This window comes from Melanostigma gelatinosum, assembly GCF_949748355.1.
Source record: "Melanostigma gelatinosum genome assembly, chromosome: 11".
In the NCBI taxonomy this organism is placed as follows: domain Eukaryota; kingdom Metazoa; phylum Chordata; class Actinopteri; order Perciformes; family Zoarcidae; genus Melanostigma; species Melanostigma gelatinosum.
The window spans coordinates 27158360-27176532 of record NC_136644.1 but is presented as its reverse complement, the minus strand read 5'-3'; the positions used below and the strand labels follow the sequence as shown (position 1 = coordinate 27176532).

The following is an 18173-nucleotide window of genomic DNA, read 5'->3' as shown; positions in this document are numbered from 1 at the left end:
TCGCAGTGGCGGGCCGTGCATTTTATACATGGGCCTTCACTGCTGTCCGGCAGTTGAAATACCACCTTTTAACCACATGATGGCGCCACAGCTATTATTCGTTTCGAAGGCTGTAACTATGTACGTATTCGTATTAAACTGTTCGGTAACGGGCCTACAATACGTTTGAACAATACTAGGGCATTTGGAAAATACAGAAACTTGAATTCAGGAAAATATAATGTTTTCTGCACTCGAGTAAAAGAGTGGATCTCAGCTGGTCTGGCTGTGGGACCCACCATCATTCCTTAAGGACAAGCCTCAGCCCAGAGGGATCGTCATATGACCGTGTGTCACGGTGTGTGTACATCTCACTCGAGTCAGGAAACGTGTCAGAATGCCCATATTTGATTGGCTGAGCTGCATCACGTGATGTGATTCACAATGCCGACTAAGCCTAAGCCGACTAAGCCTAAAACAAGTCGATTCTATTGTTGCAGATAAAATCAGGTTCCACACATTTATGCAAATAGATCATCACGAACATGTGACTTCAGACAAATGTACAAATCCTTTGACTTTGTAGAAATGTGATTCCAGTTCATGTGAATGTGATGTGAAATATAAAGCAGTGACATGTTGAACCAGAATCAGGTGATCGTTTGATGAACATGTGACTGATACACTGAGCTGCATCTTTTATTCTTATTGTTCCGACTGAAAGTTGAGCTTCAGAAACACAAACAGCTTCAACACTTGACTACGAGGTTAAAGAGTGAAATGTGAGGTTTGCTTGAGGTCCAGGTCAGATGAACAGGATCCTTTTTAAACAGAGACCACCAATGAGGACTGAGAGGAACCACAACAGCAGCACTCAACATGAAGCACGTCATGTGTCATATGTGTTTGTACAATACAATTCTGTCAACATGTGAATACATGAATCCATGTAAATATCTGACTCCATCTTCCTTCTGTTTCTTTGAGACTACTGTGTGACGTTGTTTCGTTAAGGCTTTTATTGTGGTGTTTCCTGTGTTTTATTTTGAAAGGAACCTGGTCTCAGGTGGTCAGCGTAACGTGACAGAAACACACAAACGGTAGTAGAGCTTCCGGTATTTAATGTGGAGTAAAAAGTGTATAAATGTGTTAAAACTCCTCCCAGCGCCAGTTGAACAGGTAACGAGGTGTTTATTGGTTCATATTGTGTCGGTAAACAATATGTGTTGAGATGGTCTTTGCAAAGTTAAGAGGAAACAGCTTCTGTGTGTTTAAATGGTTTCCTTTAAGGCAGAAACTGAACAAAGGTTTCTGCAAAGAGCAGATAAAACGCCTTCCTGTCTTGTTTAAGGAAGTGTCCAAGGCAAAATAATGATGCGCCTTTTTCATCGTCTCCATTGTGTGTCCTTGCCAGCTCAGCTGAAAGAAACAGGAAGCTGTGTGGAGCATAAATGACCATGCATTATAACTGCTTAGTCAGACCGATGTATCTGTCAGACTGTTCTCTCCGTCTACGGACAAATAAATTAACATGGCAACTTCATTCATTCATCAGACTGTCTTATTTGATATTAACTGAAAAACCTCCACTTTCTTCTCCCGACTGGTCTTCGGAATTTTCCACAATATCTTTGTAAAGATTGAGAGTTAACTTCTACTAGACGTCAGTTAACCGGATGCATTATCAACCTAAGTTAAGGTTTAAGTGAAGTTAAGGTTTAAGTTAAGGTTTGAATTAATTTAAGTCAAGGTTTGAATTAACCTAACTTAAGGTTTGAATTAACCTAACTTAAGGTTTAAGTTAACTTAAGGTTTAAGTTGACTTAAGTTAAGGTTTGAGTTAACTTAAGTTTAGGTTTAAGTTGACTTAAGTTAATTGGCTTAAGTTAAGGTTTGAATTAACTTTAGGTTTAAGTTAACCTAACTTTTCACCCAGAGGCTCCAGAATATGAGAAACAGAACAAAACCTTTTTTTCAAAGAGCTTTTAATGAAAAGCTTTGTAACAATAAACACAGAAAGCAACAACACAGAATTCATGATGTGTACAATAAGGGTTTGATTAAAACATGCTTCAGAAGATACATTATGACGTCATCGTCCTCATTACCGTCTACACATCGTACATTATTCATATCACACAACTGCAGTCCTGACACATTAAAAACCTGTCGGAAACAAACCCATATTGGACTAATAATAAAAACAATGCATTCACATTAACAATATTATGCATATCTTTAAAACAAAGTATTAAAGTACAGTACAAAGGAGATAAAAACACATTAAGCTTCTTTATCCACACGTTTAAACAAGGATCCTTCTTTAATTCACACAAACACTTAAATGACATCGAGATATGAACTTTAAAAAGCCTAAATAATAAAATCAAGAGCCCTGTTTGGTTGAACGAGAACAAGTTGAAGTTGTGAGACAGAAAGAAAAGCAGCCTAATAAGAACTCACATCTACCAACTGTAAGAGTCACTTCTACCCACCACGGAAAGATATGAAAGACAAAGAAACACATCCCATAAACCTCCGGGAATCCATCCGCAGAACACGTCAAACAGGTTGAAGTTCCTTCATCTGACGGACGTGTTGGAATAAATCCGATGAGTATTTCTAACAGTACCGACAACTAGAACCATCCAGGACATCAGAGAGCCTTTCTAAGGTTATTACAATTTGATGTATCCGAAGTATTCTTTTTGTAAAATTATTTTAAAGCACGTAAGAGATCGTAGACCGTCTGTGTTCACCCATTTAGAGTCAAACAGACCATAAAGCAGGGGATGCTTTAGGGCGGGGCTACACAGTGATTGACAGGTCTCTACCAGAGACGTATACGCCGTCTTTACGTCACTCATCAGTCCATATATGGTCACTTGCCGTTCACTGGTTGATAAAAAAACAAGATGGCGATGGTCAAAACGCCAAACTGTCTGATGCAATACATGAAAATCAATGTTGTTGCTGTTCATTCAGATTTAACTCAGTGAAAGTGGGAAATAACATTCATATATATTATGGCAGAGATACTGAAACCCGTCATCCATGAAGAACTGAAGACTAATCCATCAGCATGAGTAACAGATAGCGGTTCAACGGATCCAATACTTATGATTATTGTTAATGTTGTATAATGTGTTTAGAGCTCGTGTTAGAAGTTAAACAGCTCATAATTCATCTCTAATATCTATTTTATGTTCATAAACATCTCCTTCAAACTACTGGATTTATTCTAGTTCATCACAAAATCTACATTTTACAGATGACATGTGAACACATCATGATAACCTTATAATGAACCTTCAGCCAGTACTCATGTTCACTGAGCAGAGCCTGAAGGCATCATCATGTAACTGAACCTCCTTGGTTAGCCGTTAGCGGTGCTGCTAACGTTACTAGCTCTCCTCCTGTTGGTTAGCCGTTAGCGGTGCTGCTAACGTTACTAGCTCTCCTCCTGTTGGTTAGCCGTTAGCGGTGCAGCTAACGTTACTAGCTCTACTCCTGTTGGTTAGCCGTTAGCGGTGCTGCTAACGCTACTAGCTCTCCTCCTGTTGGTTAGCCGTTAGCGGTGCTGCTCATGTTACTAGCTCTCCTCCTGTTGGTTAGCCGTTAGCGGTGCTGCTAACGCTACTAGCTCTCCTCCTGTTGGTTAGCCGTTAGCGGTGCTGCTCATGTTACTAGCTCTCCTCCTGTTGGTTAGCCGTTAGCGGTACTGCTAACGTTACTAGCTCTCCTCCTGTTGGTTAGCGGTGCTGCTCACGTTACGAGCTCTCCTCCTGTTGGTTAGCCGTTAGCGGTGCTGCTAACGTTACTAGCTCTCCTCCTGTTGGTTAGCCGTTAGCGGTGCTGCTAACGTTACTAGCTCGCCTCCTGTTGGTTAGCCGTTAGCGGTGCTGCTAACGTTACTAGCTCTCCTCCTGTTGGTCTAAACACTGCTTGGTTGTTTACAATGAAACATGATCAGAGATCAGACTAGAAACACATGTTCTACTGAGTCTGTACAACTTTATTTACACTGTGATGGTGAACTGTGAGGGGGGTCAGTACGGAGCCACTACGGTCCGTTACACCACGATTAACCAACATTTGTCCTGGCTCAGTTCCTCTTGCTCTGTGGGCTGAACCATGCTAACGAAGCTAACCTGACCAGTAACCTGTAAAAGGAACTAACCAGGAAGTGAATCCGCTTTGCTCTACGTGGACGGTAAAAAGACAAACTAATGAAGTCCATCAACTGGATAGCGAGCTCAAAGCTCCAGCACACTGTTTTCATTAGCTGCATTTGGTTTGTGGCTTCAGTCTGATCAGAGTTCAGCTGACAGACCTTCTAGACGTCTTGTGGGACGCGACGGATTAAAGAAGGCGTCGGGTTTGTGAGGAAAAACAGCGCAAGCAGCGGAGACAAAGACGTTAAGCACAACAAAGACGTGAAAACTATTGTTTACGTATTTTCTTTTGCAGCTTATAAAGGTTGTGCGTGCACATAAATACTCACTGTACGTATATGCAGTCTAGAGGATAAAAGGCCTTAAAAAAACAACTGATGAACATAAAAGAAGTCGTTTTTTCTTCGATGCAGTCACGTGCATTTACCTCGCTGTATTGATGCAACGTAGGAGGCCAGCTGTGTTCAGTGCAAAAACACATCACCTCTTATATCTTTAACAAGCTGGACCTCCAATGATACTAGGGGTCAATATGGCAATTTAAGGGCGTATTAGCGGCCCGCTTTCAAATGTATACAACTTCTTCTGTTAAAAAAGAAAACGCTCTTCATTCCCCTCTTCAATGGCTGAATAGTAGACGACGCCGCTACACACACATGGACACACCTTCAGAGGGCTGAAGTGGAAACACTGGCGCGATATTTACTTCCATCATCAAACGGAGATCATCGACTTCATGACGTCTGGTTCTCCTATGGCTTGGTGGGAGGAGGGGGGGGTTCGTCGGAGGTGGTGGCGTCGGGGGGAGGGGAGGGGGCGTTTTCAGGGCTGAGAGCAGAGGAGGGGGAGGCGGGGGAGGGGAACTCTTTTATGGTGACGGTGACGAGATTGGTGGTGACGTCGGTGACCACCACGTCCTTGCAACTCGGTGCCATTTCAGGGTGCCAGTTGGGGTCTCCCTCGGCGGGCGCCTTTTGTGGTTCGGAGGGGGCGGAGCTCTGGTCTCCGGGGGCGGCGGTGGCAACGGAGGCGGCGGCGGGCAGCTGACGTTTAGCCCCGCGTTGGCGAGGACTTTTCCTGCCTCCCTCTTGGGTTGTCCGACTGTCCTCGTCCTCCTGAGGACGGGGGGACGGGGAAGTAGCAGCTGGCGTGGCGCTCTGGCTCTTCTGGGTCTCTGCGGGAGGTCCACTGGACTTGGCGGCCTTGCCGGAAGGCGAGGACTGAGCAGCAGCTGAGGCGGCGGTGTTGGACTTTCTTACAGAGCGGGTGGAGCTGGAAGGAGACGGAGGCGAGCGGCACTGGGAGGAGGAAGTAGAGTCGGTGTTCCTGGCCCCTGTGCTGGACACGGGGCCTCCACACTGAAGCCCAAACGGAGTCCCGTACATGGGGAAGCCCAGCATCTTCAGAGGCGGCTGGAAAGGTCTATAGGGAGCGTCTCCTCCCTTCTTCCCGATGATGCGATTGCGAGACGGGATGTTCTGGCGTCCCGTCGTAATATTCCTTCCACCCGCAGACGCGCCGCCTCTCCCCGGCTTGTCGATGACCTTCAGGTTGAGGATGATCCGACCTCTCTTGACCTCCCGGGGTTTGACCCTGCGGTTGAGGATGCGGACGGTCTCGGAGAAGGGCGAGACGTGCAGGCGGGAGGGGAAGCCGGAGAAGGAGGCCGCCGCCGTGGGGTCCGAGCGAGGCAGCGGGCGCCTGGACATCCGGTGGCAGCGGTGAATGTCTTTCTTCAGCTTGTGGGTGGCCGCCAGCGAGTTGAGTTTGGGAGAGGGTGCCACGGTCGAGGTAGAGGAGGACGAAGATGCTAAGTGAGGCGAGGCGGAGGAGGAAGGAGTCGCCGCTCTGCCGGAAGTGGCCGAGGAGGAGCGCGATGTCGTCTGGCGGGCGTCTGAGGCTCGGCTGCTGGACCCTCCTTTCTGAGTACGAGTCTGAGGGAGACGATGAAGAGTTAGGTTCTATTTTGTAGAAAAGCTGCCTCCTTCACCACTATAGGGAAGTGCTGGTGGCCCACTTTGTTTCTTTGAAAAGCTTGGTTTAGGTGTTTAGCAGGTCACAAGATGTGTGTTAAATAGTTTTGTGACAGTTGTTTGAAAAGCAACAACGATGTTTTATTTTGTAGCGAGGACCTGTTTCATGGAGACATAACTCATTTAAATGCTATAGAAATAGTGATGCAACTAAAATAATCTCTTTCCATCTAAATGTATTAACCCGAGTAGACATCAATCACCAAATCAATGCTTACTGGGAATATTAAGCGCTATTTAATAACCTACCAAGTTCTGCAAAACAGCTAAACCACAGGGTTCAAACATAGTTTTACCAATTAATGTACATGAAGCACATCTTCATGACCATACAGCTAGTGTCCGTTTAATGTGTAGAAGGTACTCACAGAAGTATTTATTCGATAATGGATAAATAAAGGATGCATTAGAGAGCCTTCATAACGTGACCGGAAGGCGATGTTCCAATGTCCATATGTTGGTTATTCCTCGATCATTGTACGTTACAACAACCTAAACAGGATCCAAACAGAAGTAGACCTCACTACTTCCAACCCGACTTCGACATGTGTACTAAACGAACCTGGGATACGGCAGTACCACCAAGTCTCAAAAGATCTCGTCAAACACTTCGTGGCAAGAAAATGGCAACATATTTACATATAGTCATACTGAAACAAATACAAGTGATGTAATGCCAACATGAATTTTACCAAATACAAATGAATTGGCTCTTAGAATGTATATTTTCTGACAGGTCTGTGCTTACATAAAAGACAAAGAACAACAAAACAAGTCAACATTCCCCAGTATGTCTGAAATAACATTAATGACAAACGGTGGCGTGTGGATTGTTCTGGTCCTACAAGGTTCGATACTGACGCTAAGCGACGATCAGTGACATAACTCTGCTTAAAATGATGTTTCACCAACCCCGTAAACATCTGTGGTTACAATATGAACATTGAATCACGTTGTTGTTGGAGATTTAACGTCTTCCGCTCCTTTAACGTGCTGCTACCGGAGTCAAGAAGAAGGAATCCATCACTAATAAAGTCTACAATCACTGGAATAATATGACTCACTCCATGATAAATAAATATCTTTGGTGTAAATGTTAGGGTCATGTGAGAGGACACTGGAAGGCTTTTCATCCGTTGCTAATGTGTTGCAGCGTCCATAAAATACCTCTTGAGATTGAGAAGTTAAAATCAAGAGATAAACATTACAAACTGTACCTTCGCCGCTAGGTTTTTGGGTTTTGGTCCGCGTTTCTTCGGCCCGTGCATTTCCCTTTCCCGCTCCCTGTAGAGAATAAAAAGGAAAGACACTTATAAACACATGGAGGAGACGTAGAGTAAAGCCATAAAATAACTGAAGTAAACAAAATAGAGAAACATATTAAAGTTAGGAGCCAAAGACCGGAAGCCGAGCAGACGATGCATGTACATTATGTTCTGCTTTACTCGTGTTGGATTAGGAATAGTATTCTGGAAACGTCTCTTTTGGATCTACTGTTATTAATCGGTGGGCTCTTTTTAAACCACAGGTTGTGATTGTTGTACCGTGACACAGTAGTAAATACAATTGTTTTTAAAAAAGTACAAATAACTCACTTTCTCTCAAAGCCCAGGATCAGCCTGTCGTCCAGAATATTCTCCTCTGGCTCCCAAGTGCTGTGCCTAAAAAACATGAAGAGCGGAGCAACGTGAGGCAACAAGGAAACAAATAGCTCACTTTAGAAAAAGGACAACTGAGGGTTGATCATTCCCATTGAAGCCTAAGTCAAGAGAAGCACTTACTTCATGGCCCATCCTTTCCATTTTACCAGGTATTCAAGTCTTGCCTGCAAGAAAAACACACATGGTAGATTAACAAAAACAGACAAAAAGAGACAAGTGTCCTTTGCATAGAAGCTCCACCACACGATGTTTACATCCTACAACAGCATCATCTGTGTAAGGAGCTACATCTTAAACCCTAAATATCCTGCTTGTGTCGCAAACAGCCTGGACTACTTCTACTATAGTAGACCAGTATAGATCTGAACTATGAGGTTCTAGCAGCTGGAGGACCTGCTGGTTAAACTGGGACCAGTCACGTCAGATGGTAAACCCGCCATGATTTATAGGGGTCTGATCCAGTACAGATAAACTATGAGAAGTCCTCCATCATCTGTGGCTCATGTAGCAGTAAATAAATGCAATGATGACTATGTTATGGGGACTATATTTTATATCCACAACCTGCAGCAGAAAACAGAATTTTTTACTGTTGGCTTTAGCTACATTAGCTAAAGCTAGCTAGCTAACCTAATAGCCGGGCCCTCATCGTCTCATCGGCCGGGCCGCCTTGTTCGTTGTGTGGATGTTTGCTTGTTTTTTATCGACATGACCGAGCTAGTTAGCTCCGAGCTAGTTAGCTCCGAGCTAGTTAGCTTCTAGCTAGCTTCTAGCTAGCTTCTAGCTAGCTCCGGCTAGCGAAGTAAAGGCCTCCATAACAGACTGGAGCCATGCCGTGCCGTGCTAATCTACGGGGAAATCAAAAAAATGCACGCGGATGCGGACCGAAGGACGGCGCGTGCAAGCTCACCTTACGAACGCGGCGTTTCAGTATAGCTTCAGCCGCGAAAACACGATCTCCCGTCGAGGAGAGCTCCATCTTTACTTTAATGAGCAGAGTCTCTCTCTCTCTCTGTCCCTCTGTCACAAGCACATACACACACGCACGCACACACACAGACACGGCTATCTGTCACGTGGCTGGGTCAGCCCCCTTTTGGTCGTCCGGGCAACGATGAAGACTCTCACGAGGATGCAAAATAACCGCGAAAGAACTCGTCATCTCTTCTCTGATTACAAGCAGCGTCACACCAACCATCGACTTTACAATATGTATTAATGCTATTTTATGTTATTTATACTGAATAAATGGGTTTTTAGTTTACATTAAAAAACATTAATATTTTCAGCTTCTCTCAGACTCTTTAATCTTTCATTTTTGTAGTTGTATAGTTTCACTATTGTTTCTAAATTTATTTTACACTTTTATCTGTTTGCTTGTATTTTGCTGTTCTTGTTGTTGTTTTAATTTTATATTTATAATTGTATAATATTTGTATTATTGCTATGATGGGAGACACGTTGTGCGATCCTAGCATTAATATGTATATGAAATTATTATGATTACAAATCTCCTATAAGACATGCACATGCACAAGTTCATATGTAACAAACTGTGCGGGATCATTTTAAATAACACTGAGGGCATGAATAACATTTAATTATTCTTATTGTATTTATTGAACTAGCTGTCTGTAAAGTGTATTTATTTATCCATTAATATTACATTTATTAGATTTGTACCTATTTTTATTGCGTTCACTTATATTATGATTCATTTATCAACTAGTGGGATTTTTTGACATTTTTTAAAATGACTTTATGGCCTTTTATTTTTCATCACATTGACGTTTTCCACACTTTCCAGTGTGAAAAAATACAGTAATACTAATAATACAATTATTAGTGTTATTGTATTATTGTATTTTAATGTTAATTGTATTAATAACAATAATAATACAATTATTAATATTACAATTCTAAACCTAACTCAGAGGATTTATGGCAGAAAGGCTCAAGGCAAACTTCTCCCATGTGTTAAAAAATTATAAACAGAGCGTCTCCTATATATTACGCCCCGCCCCTTTCATCAAGCAGACGTCTGCTCCTCGAGCTCTGATTGGAGCAACTTCGCACCAATCACGATTGGTAGCAGGTTTGGTTACGCCGTCTCGTGGTTGTTGATGTCACCGTCAGAAGTCAACGAAGCGACGCAGAGGAAGAAAAAACCAGCAGGTAAGAACGAGCTAATGCCAACGCGATTAGCGTCTCCTGCTAGCTATTATATCTATTATATCTATATTATATATGTTAACGTTATAACGAGGAGCAGCCCCGGTTTGCACCGGCACTACAGCGGTGTGTTACAGGAAACCCGAGAGTTTACTCTTCACGACGGTCACGTCAGCTTTACGTTAGTGTATCACCCCGCTGATCTCACCGTAAAGTAGAGAGATCAGACGTAAAGATCTGCGATGTGACGGATGCTGCTCTTGAGAGGTAGCAGCTTCTGTTGTCGAATAATTCGTACATAAATGTTAATAACAATAACTTTATTTGTACATACCACCTTTAAAAACAGTTCACAGCGTGCATTGACAGACACAAGAAGCAAAAGCAATAACAACAACAACAACATAAAGCTCGATACGTTAAAAATAAACTGAGAAATAAAATAATAAAATAATTTAGTAAAATCAACAAATAAAATGAAAACAGAAAAGTGACGACATCACATTAAAGCCAGTCTGAAAAAGAAGTGTTTTTAAAAACGGATGACTGATTGTGTGAGCCTTCTCTCCTCAGGCAGGTCGTCAACAACAACAACCACCCTGTGATCAGCTGTGATCCGGAGAGCAGAGATCAAACCTCTTACATCAGGTAGAGGCAGAACGTCCTCACCCTGTAGGATGTGTTATATAGATTTACACGGCTTTGATTTTATTGGGCGTGTTTTAAAAATAGAAAATATTGAACAATTACAATAAAATATGATAAACAAGAAACTGCATTTGTGTTGTGAGGTCTTAGTCCTGATGGAAGTTCATCCTGTTTCCACCTCAGTAACATTAAAAAACGAAAAACCAATTTAATAAATAAAACCAAATCAAGTGACCCGTGTAAACCTGCAAAACATGCTCAGCTGAAACTGGCAACGCTGCATGGAGACTGTGTGTTACAGCGGTGGAAGAAGTATTCACATCTTTATTGAAGTATTAGCAGTACTACAGACTAAAATATACTCTTGTTTTGGGTAAAAGTCCTTCGTTTAAAACCTACAAAAGTATTAGCGCAGAAAAAACAAAAAGTACACATTAGGCAAAACAGTCCATTTCTGCTCTTTGTTCTCAGGCGACGATGCAGTTCCTGGGCCGGCTGCTGGACACCGTGTCCTCGGTGTCGACCCTCTTCACCAACCCGTACCGGGTGAGGGACGTGCCGCTGTCCGACTACGGCGGCGGAGGCAAATTCCTGCTGAAGGAGGAGGGACGCATGGTCCTGTACAAGAACACCCAGTACCAGTCGTGGGACTGTCTGCTCATGTGCCCCGAGACGCCGAACGCGACCCTGAGGTCAGTACTGATGTCATCATGAAGTGGACGTAGTCATGGTGAAGTAACTCGTTGGTTTGTGGACGTTTTGAAGCATCGAGTTTGGTAGTTTCGCCGTCGCTGTGTTGTTGTTGACTGTGTAGCCCCGCCCTAAAGCATCCCCTGCTTTATTCCGCTTTAAGTGTCCTAAAGCTGCATTCTCTCTAGTGTCCACCAGGGGGCGACTCCTCTGGTTGTATAGAAGTCTATAGAAAATGACTCTACTTCTCTCTTGATTTATTCCCTCAGTAAACATTGTAAACATGAGTTTATGTCTCAATCTCTAGTTTCAAGTCTTCTTCAATACAGCATGATGTTCATTTAGTACATTATGGTCCATTTAGAGTCACACAGACCATAAAGCAGGGGATGCTTTAGGGCGGGGCTACACGCTGATTGACAGGTCTCTAATAGACCATAAAGCAGGGGATGCTTTAGGGCGGGGCTACACGCTGATTGACAGGAGATTGACCTGATTGGTGATTGACCAGAGACGTATACGGCGTCTCTACGTCACTCCTCCTCCGTCCAAATATGGTCACTTCCTGTTCACTGGTTGATAAAAAAACCAGATGGCGACGGTGAAATGCTGAAATGGAGACTTCAAAACATCCACAGACTAACGAGAGACGTGATGACGTCTACGTCCACTTCTCGCACACAGCCTGTGAGCTTTACTCTGATCAAACATTATGATCCCTGCAACTTAACACCAGAGGTCTGGAAGCAAAAGGTTTTTCCACAAATAACATTGAATATGTAATATTGTGTAATATCGTGGATGTAAGTGTTTGAAAATGAGTCTTTGCTCATATACAGTAAATACAGAAAGTGAATGTAATGACATGTGACGGTGTAATCTCTGCTCTGTGAACCAGGATGTTCCAGGTGGCATCAGAGGAGGACGCCATGAACTGGTTCCCCCAATACGCCCTCAAGCTCCGCCCCTTCTACGAGACGCTTCCCCTGAAGACCGAGACCGCCCAGCCGATCGTCGACTGCATCCGCAACCACCAGGACTGGAGCTCCGCCCACATCGCCGTGGAGACGGGCCTGAGAGAGTGCCTCAAACATAACTATGTCCAGAGGTAAGAAGAATTATTATAAGGAGAAAGATATCCGGGAAGATATTTCTGTAACACGCCACGTCTCTCCGTCTCCAGTCAGATCAACGCTCGGGACGCCTCCGGTCAGACGCCGCTGCACCTGGCTTGTGAGCGCGGCGAACTGGCGTGCGTGAGGCAGCTGCTGGAGGAAAGCCAGGCGCGCACCGACATCAGAGACCGGCTCGGGGAGACGCCCATGCACTGTGCCGCCAAGCAGGACACGCCGGCCATCATCCAGGTGAGACCACAGAGTGTAGGAGGTGGTCGTCGTGATGTCGCCCATTGGTGTGTGCTCTGATGTTTCAAAGCCCGACGTTCAGCGATATCACCGTCGCCACCGTGGCTTGTTTGCAAAACCCTTCCAACTGCTAAACGTACATTAAAAATGTGTTTCTGAAAACATTTGAGGCGAGAAATATGCAATGCAGGAACGATGGACGGACCTAATTTGCATAAAGTTGAAGCCGCCAAACATTTGAGTCTCTCTCTCTCTCTCGCTCTCTCTTTGTCTCTCTGTCTCTCTCTCTGTCTCTGTCTGTCTGTCTCTCTCTCTCTCTCTCTGTTTGTCTCTGTCTGTCTCTCTCTCGCTCTCTCTTTGTCTCTCTGTCTCTCTGTCTCTGTCTGTCTGTCTCTCTCTCTCTCTCTCTGTTTGTCTCTGTCTGTCTCTCTGTCTCTGTCTGTCTCTCCATCTGTCTCTCTCTCCGTCTCTCTCGGTCTCCGTCTCTCTCTCTCGCTCTCCGTCTCTCCGTCTCTCTCTCGCCGTCTCCGTCTCTCGCTCTCCGTCTCTCGCTCTCCGTCTCTCCGTCTCTCTCTCTCTCGCTCTCCGTCTCTCTCTCTCCGTCTCTCGCTCTCTCGCTCTCGCTCTCCGTCTCTCTCTCTCTCGCTCTCCGTCTCTCTCTCTTTCTCTCTTGCTCTCTGTCTCTCTCTCGCTCTCTCGCTCTCCGTCTCTCGCTCTCTCTCTCTCTCGCTCTCTCGCTCTCCGTCTCTCTCGCTCTCCATCTCTCTCGCTCTCTCGCTCTCCGTCTCTCTCTCTCTCGCTCTCATCGCTCTCCGTCTCTCTCGCTCTCCGTCTCTCTTGCTCTCCGTCTCTCTCTCTCTCTCTCTCTCTCTCTCTCTCTCTCTTGCTCTCCGTCTCTCTCTCTCTCTCTCGCTCGCCGTCTCTCTCTCTCTCGCTCTCTCTCTCTCGCTCTCTCGCTCTCCGTCTCTCTCTCTCTCGCTCTCCGTCTCTCTCTCTCTCTCTCGCTCGCCGTCTCTCTCGCTCTCTCGCTCTCCGTCTCTCTCTCTCTCGCTCTCCGTCTCTCTCTCTTTCTCTCTTGCTCTCTGTCTCTCTCTCTCTCTCGCTCTCTCGCTCTCCGTCTCTCGCTCTCTCTCTCTCTCGCTCTCTCGCTCTCCGTCTCTCTCGCTCTCCATCTCTCTCGCTCTCTCGCTCTCTCGCTCTCCGTCTCTCTCTCTCTCGCTCTCTCGCTCTCCGTCTCTCTCGCTCTCCGTCTCTCTTGCTCTCCGTCTCTCTCTCTCTCTCTCTCTCTCTCTCTCTCTCTCTCTCTTGCTCTCCGTCTCTCTCTCTCTCTCTCGCTCGCCGTCTCTCTCTCTCTCGCTCTCTCTCTCTCGCTCTCTCGCTCTCCGTCTCTCTCTCTCTCGCTCTCCGTCTCTCTCTCTCTCTCTCGCTCGCCGTCTCTCTCGCTCTCTCGCTCTCTCGCTCTCCGTCTCTCTCGCTCTCTCTCTCTCTCTCTCCGTCTCTCTCTCTCTCTCTCTCGCTCGCCGTCTCTCTCTCTCTCTCTCTCTCTCTCTCTCTCTCTCTCGCTCTCTCTCGCTCTCCGTCTCTCTCGCTCTCTCTCTCTCTCTCTCCGTCTCTCTCTCTCTCTCTCGCTCGCCGTCTCTCTCTCTCTCTCTCTCGCTCTCTCGCTCTCCGTCTCGCTCTCTCTCTCTCTCGCTCTCTCTCTCGCTCTCTCGCTCTCTCTCTCTCTCGCTCTCTCTCTCGCTCTCTCTCTCTCTCTCTCTCTCTCTCTCTCGCTCTCAGGTCATGTGCTCGCGGTTGTGTTCAGGGGTGAACGAGCTGAACAACAACGGCGAGACGCCGCTCCACGTGGCGTGCCGCCTGGGACGCGTGGAGTCCGTCAAAGCTCTGTTGGGGGGCGGGGCCAAGTGCGACGTCGTCGGTGGCACCGGCTACGCCATCCACAGCGCCATGAAGTACAGCGAGAAGAGGTGAGTCGGGCGAAACCAGATGAACTCATGCAGGTTCACCAGAACCTCCTTCAGCTCAGACTCCAGCAGAGACCGGTCCACCGTGGACAGACCCAGATCCTCCAGCAGAGACCGGTCCACCGTGGACAGACCCGGATCCTCCAGCAGAGACCGGTCCACCGTGGACAGACCCAGATCCTCCAGCAGAGACCGGTCCACCGTGGACAGATTGGAGGATGTTCTCAGTTAATATTTAGGATGGTACATAACATTCGTCTTTTATTTTGTCTTTGACCGTCAGCTGTGTGGAGGAGATCCTCACAGCAGACCCGGGTCAGCTCCAGGCCGAGGACTCTTTGTACGGAGGAACGCCTCTCCACTGGTCCAAAACTGCTGAGGTGAAAAATGTTGCGTCCGAAATCAACAATGAGCCGTTTAAATACCGACAACAGAGGCTTCCTACCAGAGGAAATGTACGTAACGCTCTGGTCCTCTGTCCTCTCTGCCAGATGTGTCTCCTGCTGCTGGAACGCGGCTGTGCGGTGAACTACCTCAGTAAGACCGGAGAGAGCGCCCTCCACATTCTGACCAGGAGGGGGCGCTTTGAGGCGGCCATGGTGCTGCTGACCCACGGGGCCAACGCCAACCTCAAGGGCCAGGACGGAAACACAGCCCTCCACCTCGCCATGAAGGTGACGTACATGTTCTCGTTTGTTTTTATTCTCATCAAAGGAGCCGGACTCTACGGAAGCCCTGGGACACCAGTGAGGGACACAAGAGTGATCTTCTCTCCCGGGTTTATCACTTGAGAACAGATGCAAAAAGGTTTAAGTTCCTTAATTTCGTTTCCTTCTGTGAATCAGGTGGAAAATAGTTTCCTTGATGTTCAGTTGTAATACTCATGTAGGCCACACGGGGCTGAAGAGCACCACGACACAGCTTCATGTCTTCTTCCAGGTGAGTTTACATAACGTGCTGACATACGATGTGCCGTGTGATTCCAGAGCATTGAGAATTGAAACATCTTGTAGTTGTAATTAGCACACGGTGCAGTGGTGCACCTCAGCCTCGTGTGGCCAACATGAGCATTACATCAACAAACACGATGACGCTGAGCAAGAGGAAGAAACGTTCAACGAAACCTTCAACCTTTCAGATCGGACGTAGAACACAGATCACCAGATTTCTTTCTCCCTCGTCTCTCGGGGCTTCTGGAGGAACGTTAGTTACGTGTTCTATGAGTATAGGCTCCGCCCCCTAAATATATATTTTTTCCTATTACTTCAGAATTAAAATTTTTGAATATCCTGAATGCCAGAGATCTGAAGTTGTATTTTCCTTTGTGTTGTGGTTTTGCTCTTCAGATGGACCACATGGAGCTGATCAAAGCTCTGATTGTGTTCGGGGCCGACGTGGAGATCCACAACGACCTGGGAGAGACTCCTGGACTCATCGCTGCTCGCACCAGCAAAGGTGAGAGGGAGGGAGAGAGGGAGAGACACAGAGAGAGAGAGAGAGCTTTAAACTGAGGAGGCGAGGAGGGACCATCGAGTGCAGAACTGAAGCTCGGCTCCTCGTCGTGCCGCTGACATTAAACGGCTCTATTTTCACCCAATTCAGTGACCGCCAACGCGCTGCTCTGTACACAGCTCTACTTCGAGCTAAAAGCTAGAAGCAGCAGGAATAAGCCCCTCCTTCTGTTTTTCACAGCCAGTGAGGTCAAAGTTTCTGTAACCAATCAGTGAAGAGTGAAGCCAGAAGTCTGGTGGAAGCAGAACATGAGTCACCGTGTCTTTGAGAAGCTTTTACGTCTTACAAGCAGAAAGAGGATGAAAACGTGTTCACTGCTCTACACCAGAGGAGACATTTGAAAGTATTCAGCAACACAATGAGTTACCCGACACAGTGCCAGTGATTGGAAAACAATTCATTTCACGATCACAAAAGTAGGATTTATTCCTTTTGTGAGTGTGAGATTAAGAGCATGAAGATGCAAACGTGTGTTTTCTGCATGATGCCGGTTTGAAGAGTCTTCACACACGAACTCTCTGCAGAGCGCCGGAGGAGGAGCATGTGATTCACACATGACTCGTGATGCGCTGCAGGGAGCGATGCATGCATCTGTGCTTCTGATCAGATGCTCCTCACTGGTGCTGAGAGGAGAATGTTTCTGTCTCAATGCATGAAAATGAATAACAGCTGGCTCGTGTTCTCTCTGCTGTGTGTGTGTGTGTGTGTGTTAACATGGAAGGTCCTAATAGAAAGATACTGCTCGACATGCTGTGTAGTGTAGGGGTCCAGCGGTGCCTCCCCCCCTCCCCCGGCAGTCCTCCCTCCTTCTCCAACAAGGCCAAGCCTGCAGGCATAGGTAACAGCCCCCCCCCTTCACTTGACCCCCTGTGATGCATCCAGGTGTACCACAGGTGTACTTCCACAACTGCACAGCATTCTTTTCTTACATTCATCAACCTTTCCTTCAGTTTCTACAGCCTGTGTTTGCTCACAGCACGGAGAGGTTTTAGTTTGAGGCGGATCCTCAACAGATTCTTATTGGTCGCATTTAAAGGCAGAATGAGAAGCATTTGTCAGCTCCTGGAGGGTTGAAGCTCTGTTACTCTGTATTGTGTCCACTAACTGTCGATAAGAAGTGGACGTAGTCCTCGTGACGGCTCTCTTTGGTTTTGAAGCCTCAGTTCAGTGTTTTGGCCGTCGCCATCTTGTTTTTTGCAACCAGTGAACAGGAAGTGACCATATCTGGACTGAGGAGGAGACGTAGAGACGCCGTATACGTCTCTGGTAGAGACCTGTCAATCAGCGTGTAGCCCCGCCCTAAAGCATCCCCTGCTTTATGGTCTATTAGAGACCTGTCAATCACAGTAGCCCCGTCCTAAAGCATCCCCTGCTTTATGGTCTATTAGAGACCTGTCAATCAGCGTGTAGCCCCGCCCTAAAGCATCCCCTGCTTTATGGTCTATTAGAGACCTGTCAATCAGCGTGTAGCTCCCGCCCTAAAGCATCCCCTGCTTTATGGTCTGTGTGACTCTAAATGGAGCATAATGTACTAAATGAACATCATGCTGTATTGAAGAAGACTTGAAACTAGAGATTGAGACATAAACTCATGTTTACAATGTTTACTGAGGGAATAAATCAAGAGAGAAGTAGAGTCATTTTCTATAGACTTCTATACAACCAGAGGAGTCGCCCCCTGGTGGACACTAGAGAGAATGCAGCTTATACACGTGAAGCTCTGGCTCTTCTGATCCACCTGTTGCACCGTGTGCACGATGCTTGCTGACCATCTGCACCAGCAGCTTTTACAGAGGTTGATGTCCAGAAACAGTAAGATAATAAAATCTCTTCTCGGGTCAGAAGTGATGATTGAGAGGAATCATTCTGTCTGTTCTTTACTTTAGGAGAATCCTACTTGTTCTGCCTTCAAAGTCACAATCCTGAAGGTCTCTGTTTGGTTTGTTTTACAAGTAACGACTCAGTCGGACAGTTG

At 46.2% G+C, this 18173-nt stretch overlaps 2 protein-coding genes across 2 annotated transcripts in view; one reads left to right on the top strand and one right to left on the bottom strand.

The window, feature by feature from the left end:
* Positions 1 to 1954: 1954 nt before the first annotated feature.
* Positions 1955 to 8861, bottom strand: cbx6a (chromobox homolog 6a). Its single transcript, XM_079279343.1, has 5 exons — positions 8759 to 8861; positions 7969 to 8012; positions 7783 to 7848; positions 7405 to 7471; positions 1955 to 6088 (listed from the first exon to the last, which is right to left on the bottom strand). The coding sequence occupies exons 1-5, from the start codon at positions 8825 to 8827 to the stop codon at positions 4907 to 4909; spliced, it is 1428 nt and encodes a 475-aa protein (XP_079135469.1). The 5' UTR covers positions 8828 to 8861; the 3' UTR covers positions 1955 to 4906.
* Positions 8862 to 10590: 1729 nt separating this feature from the next.
* pla2g6 (phospholipase A2, group VI (cytosolic, calcium-independent)) overlaps positions 10591 to 18173 on the top strand; it is a 14192-nt gene continuing 6609 nt past the window's right edge. Inside the window, exons 1-9 of the mRNA XM_079279335.1 lie at positions 10591 to 10668; positions 11140 to 11360; positions 12257 to 12466; positions 12542 to 12722; positions 14502 to 14689; positions 14970 to 15066; positions 15178 to 15360; positions 16033 to 16141; positions 16920 to 17036. Of these exons, the coding sequence (XP_079135461.1) occupies positions 11146 to 11360; positions 12257 to 12466; positions 12542 to 12722; positions 14502 to 14689; positions 14970 to 15066; positions 15178 to 15360; positions 16033 to 16141; positions 16920 to 17036 (1300 nt within the window). The 5' untranslated portion in view covers positions 10591 to 10668; positions 11140 to 11145. The remainder of the gene's footprint in view (positions 10669 to 11139; positions 11361 to 12256; positions 12467 to 12541; positions 12723 to 14501; positions 14690 to 14969; positions 15067 to 15177; positions 15361 to 16032; positions 16142 to 16919; positions 17037 to 18173) is intronic.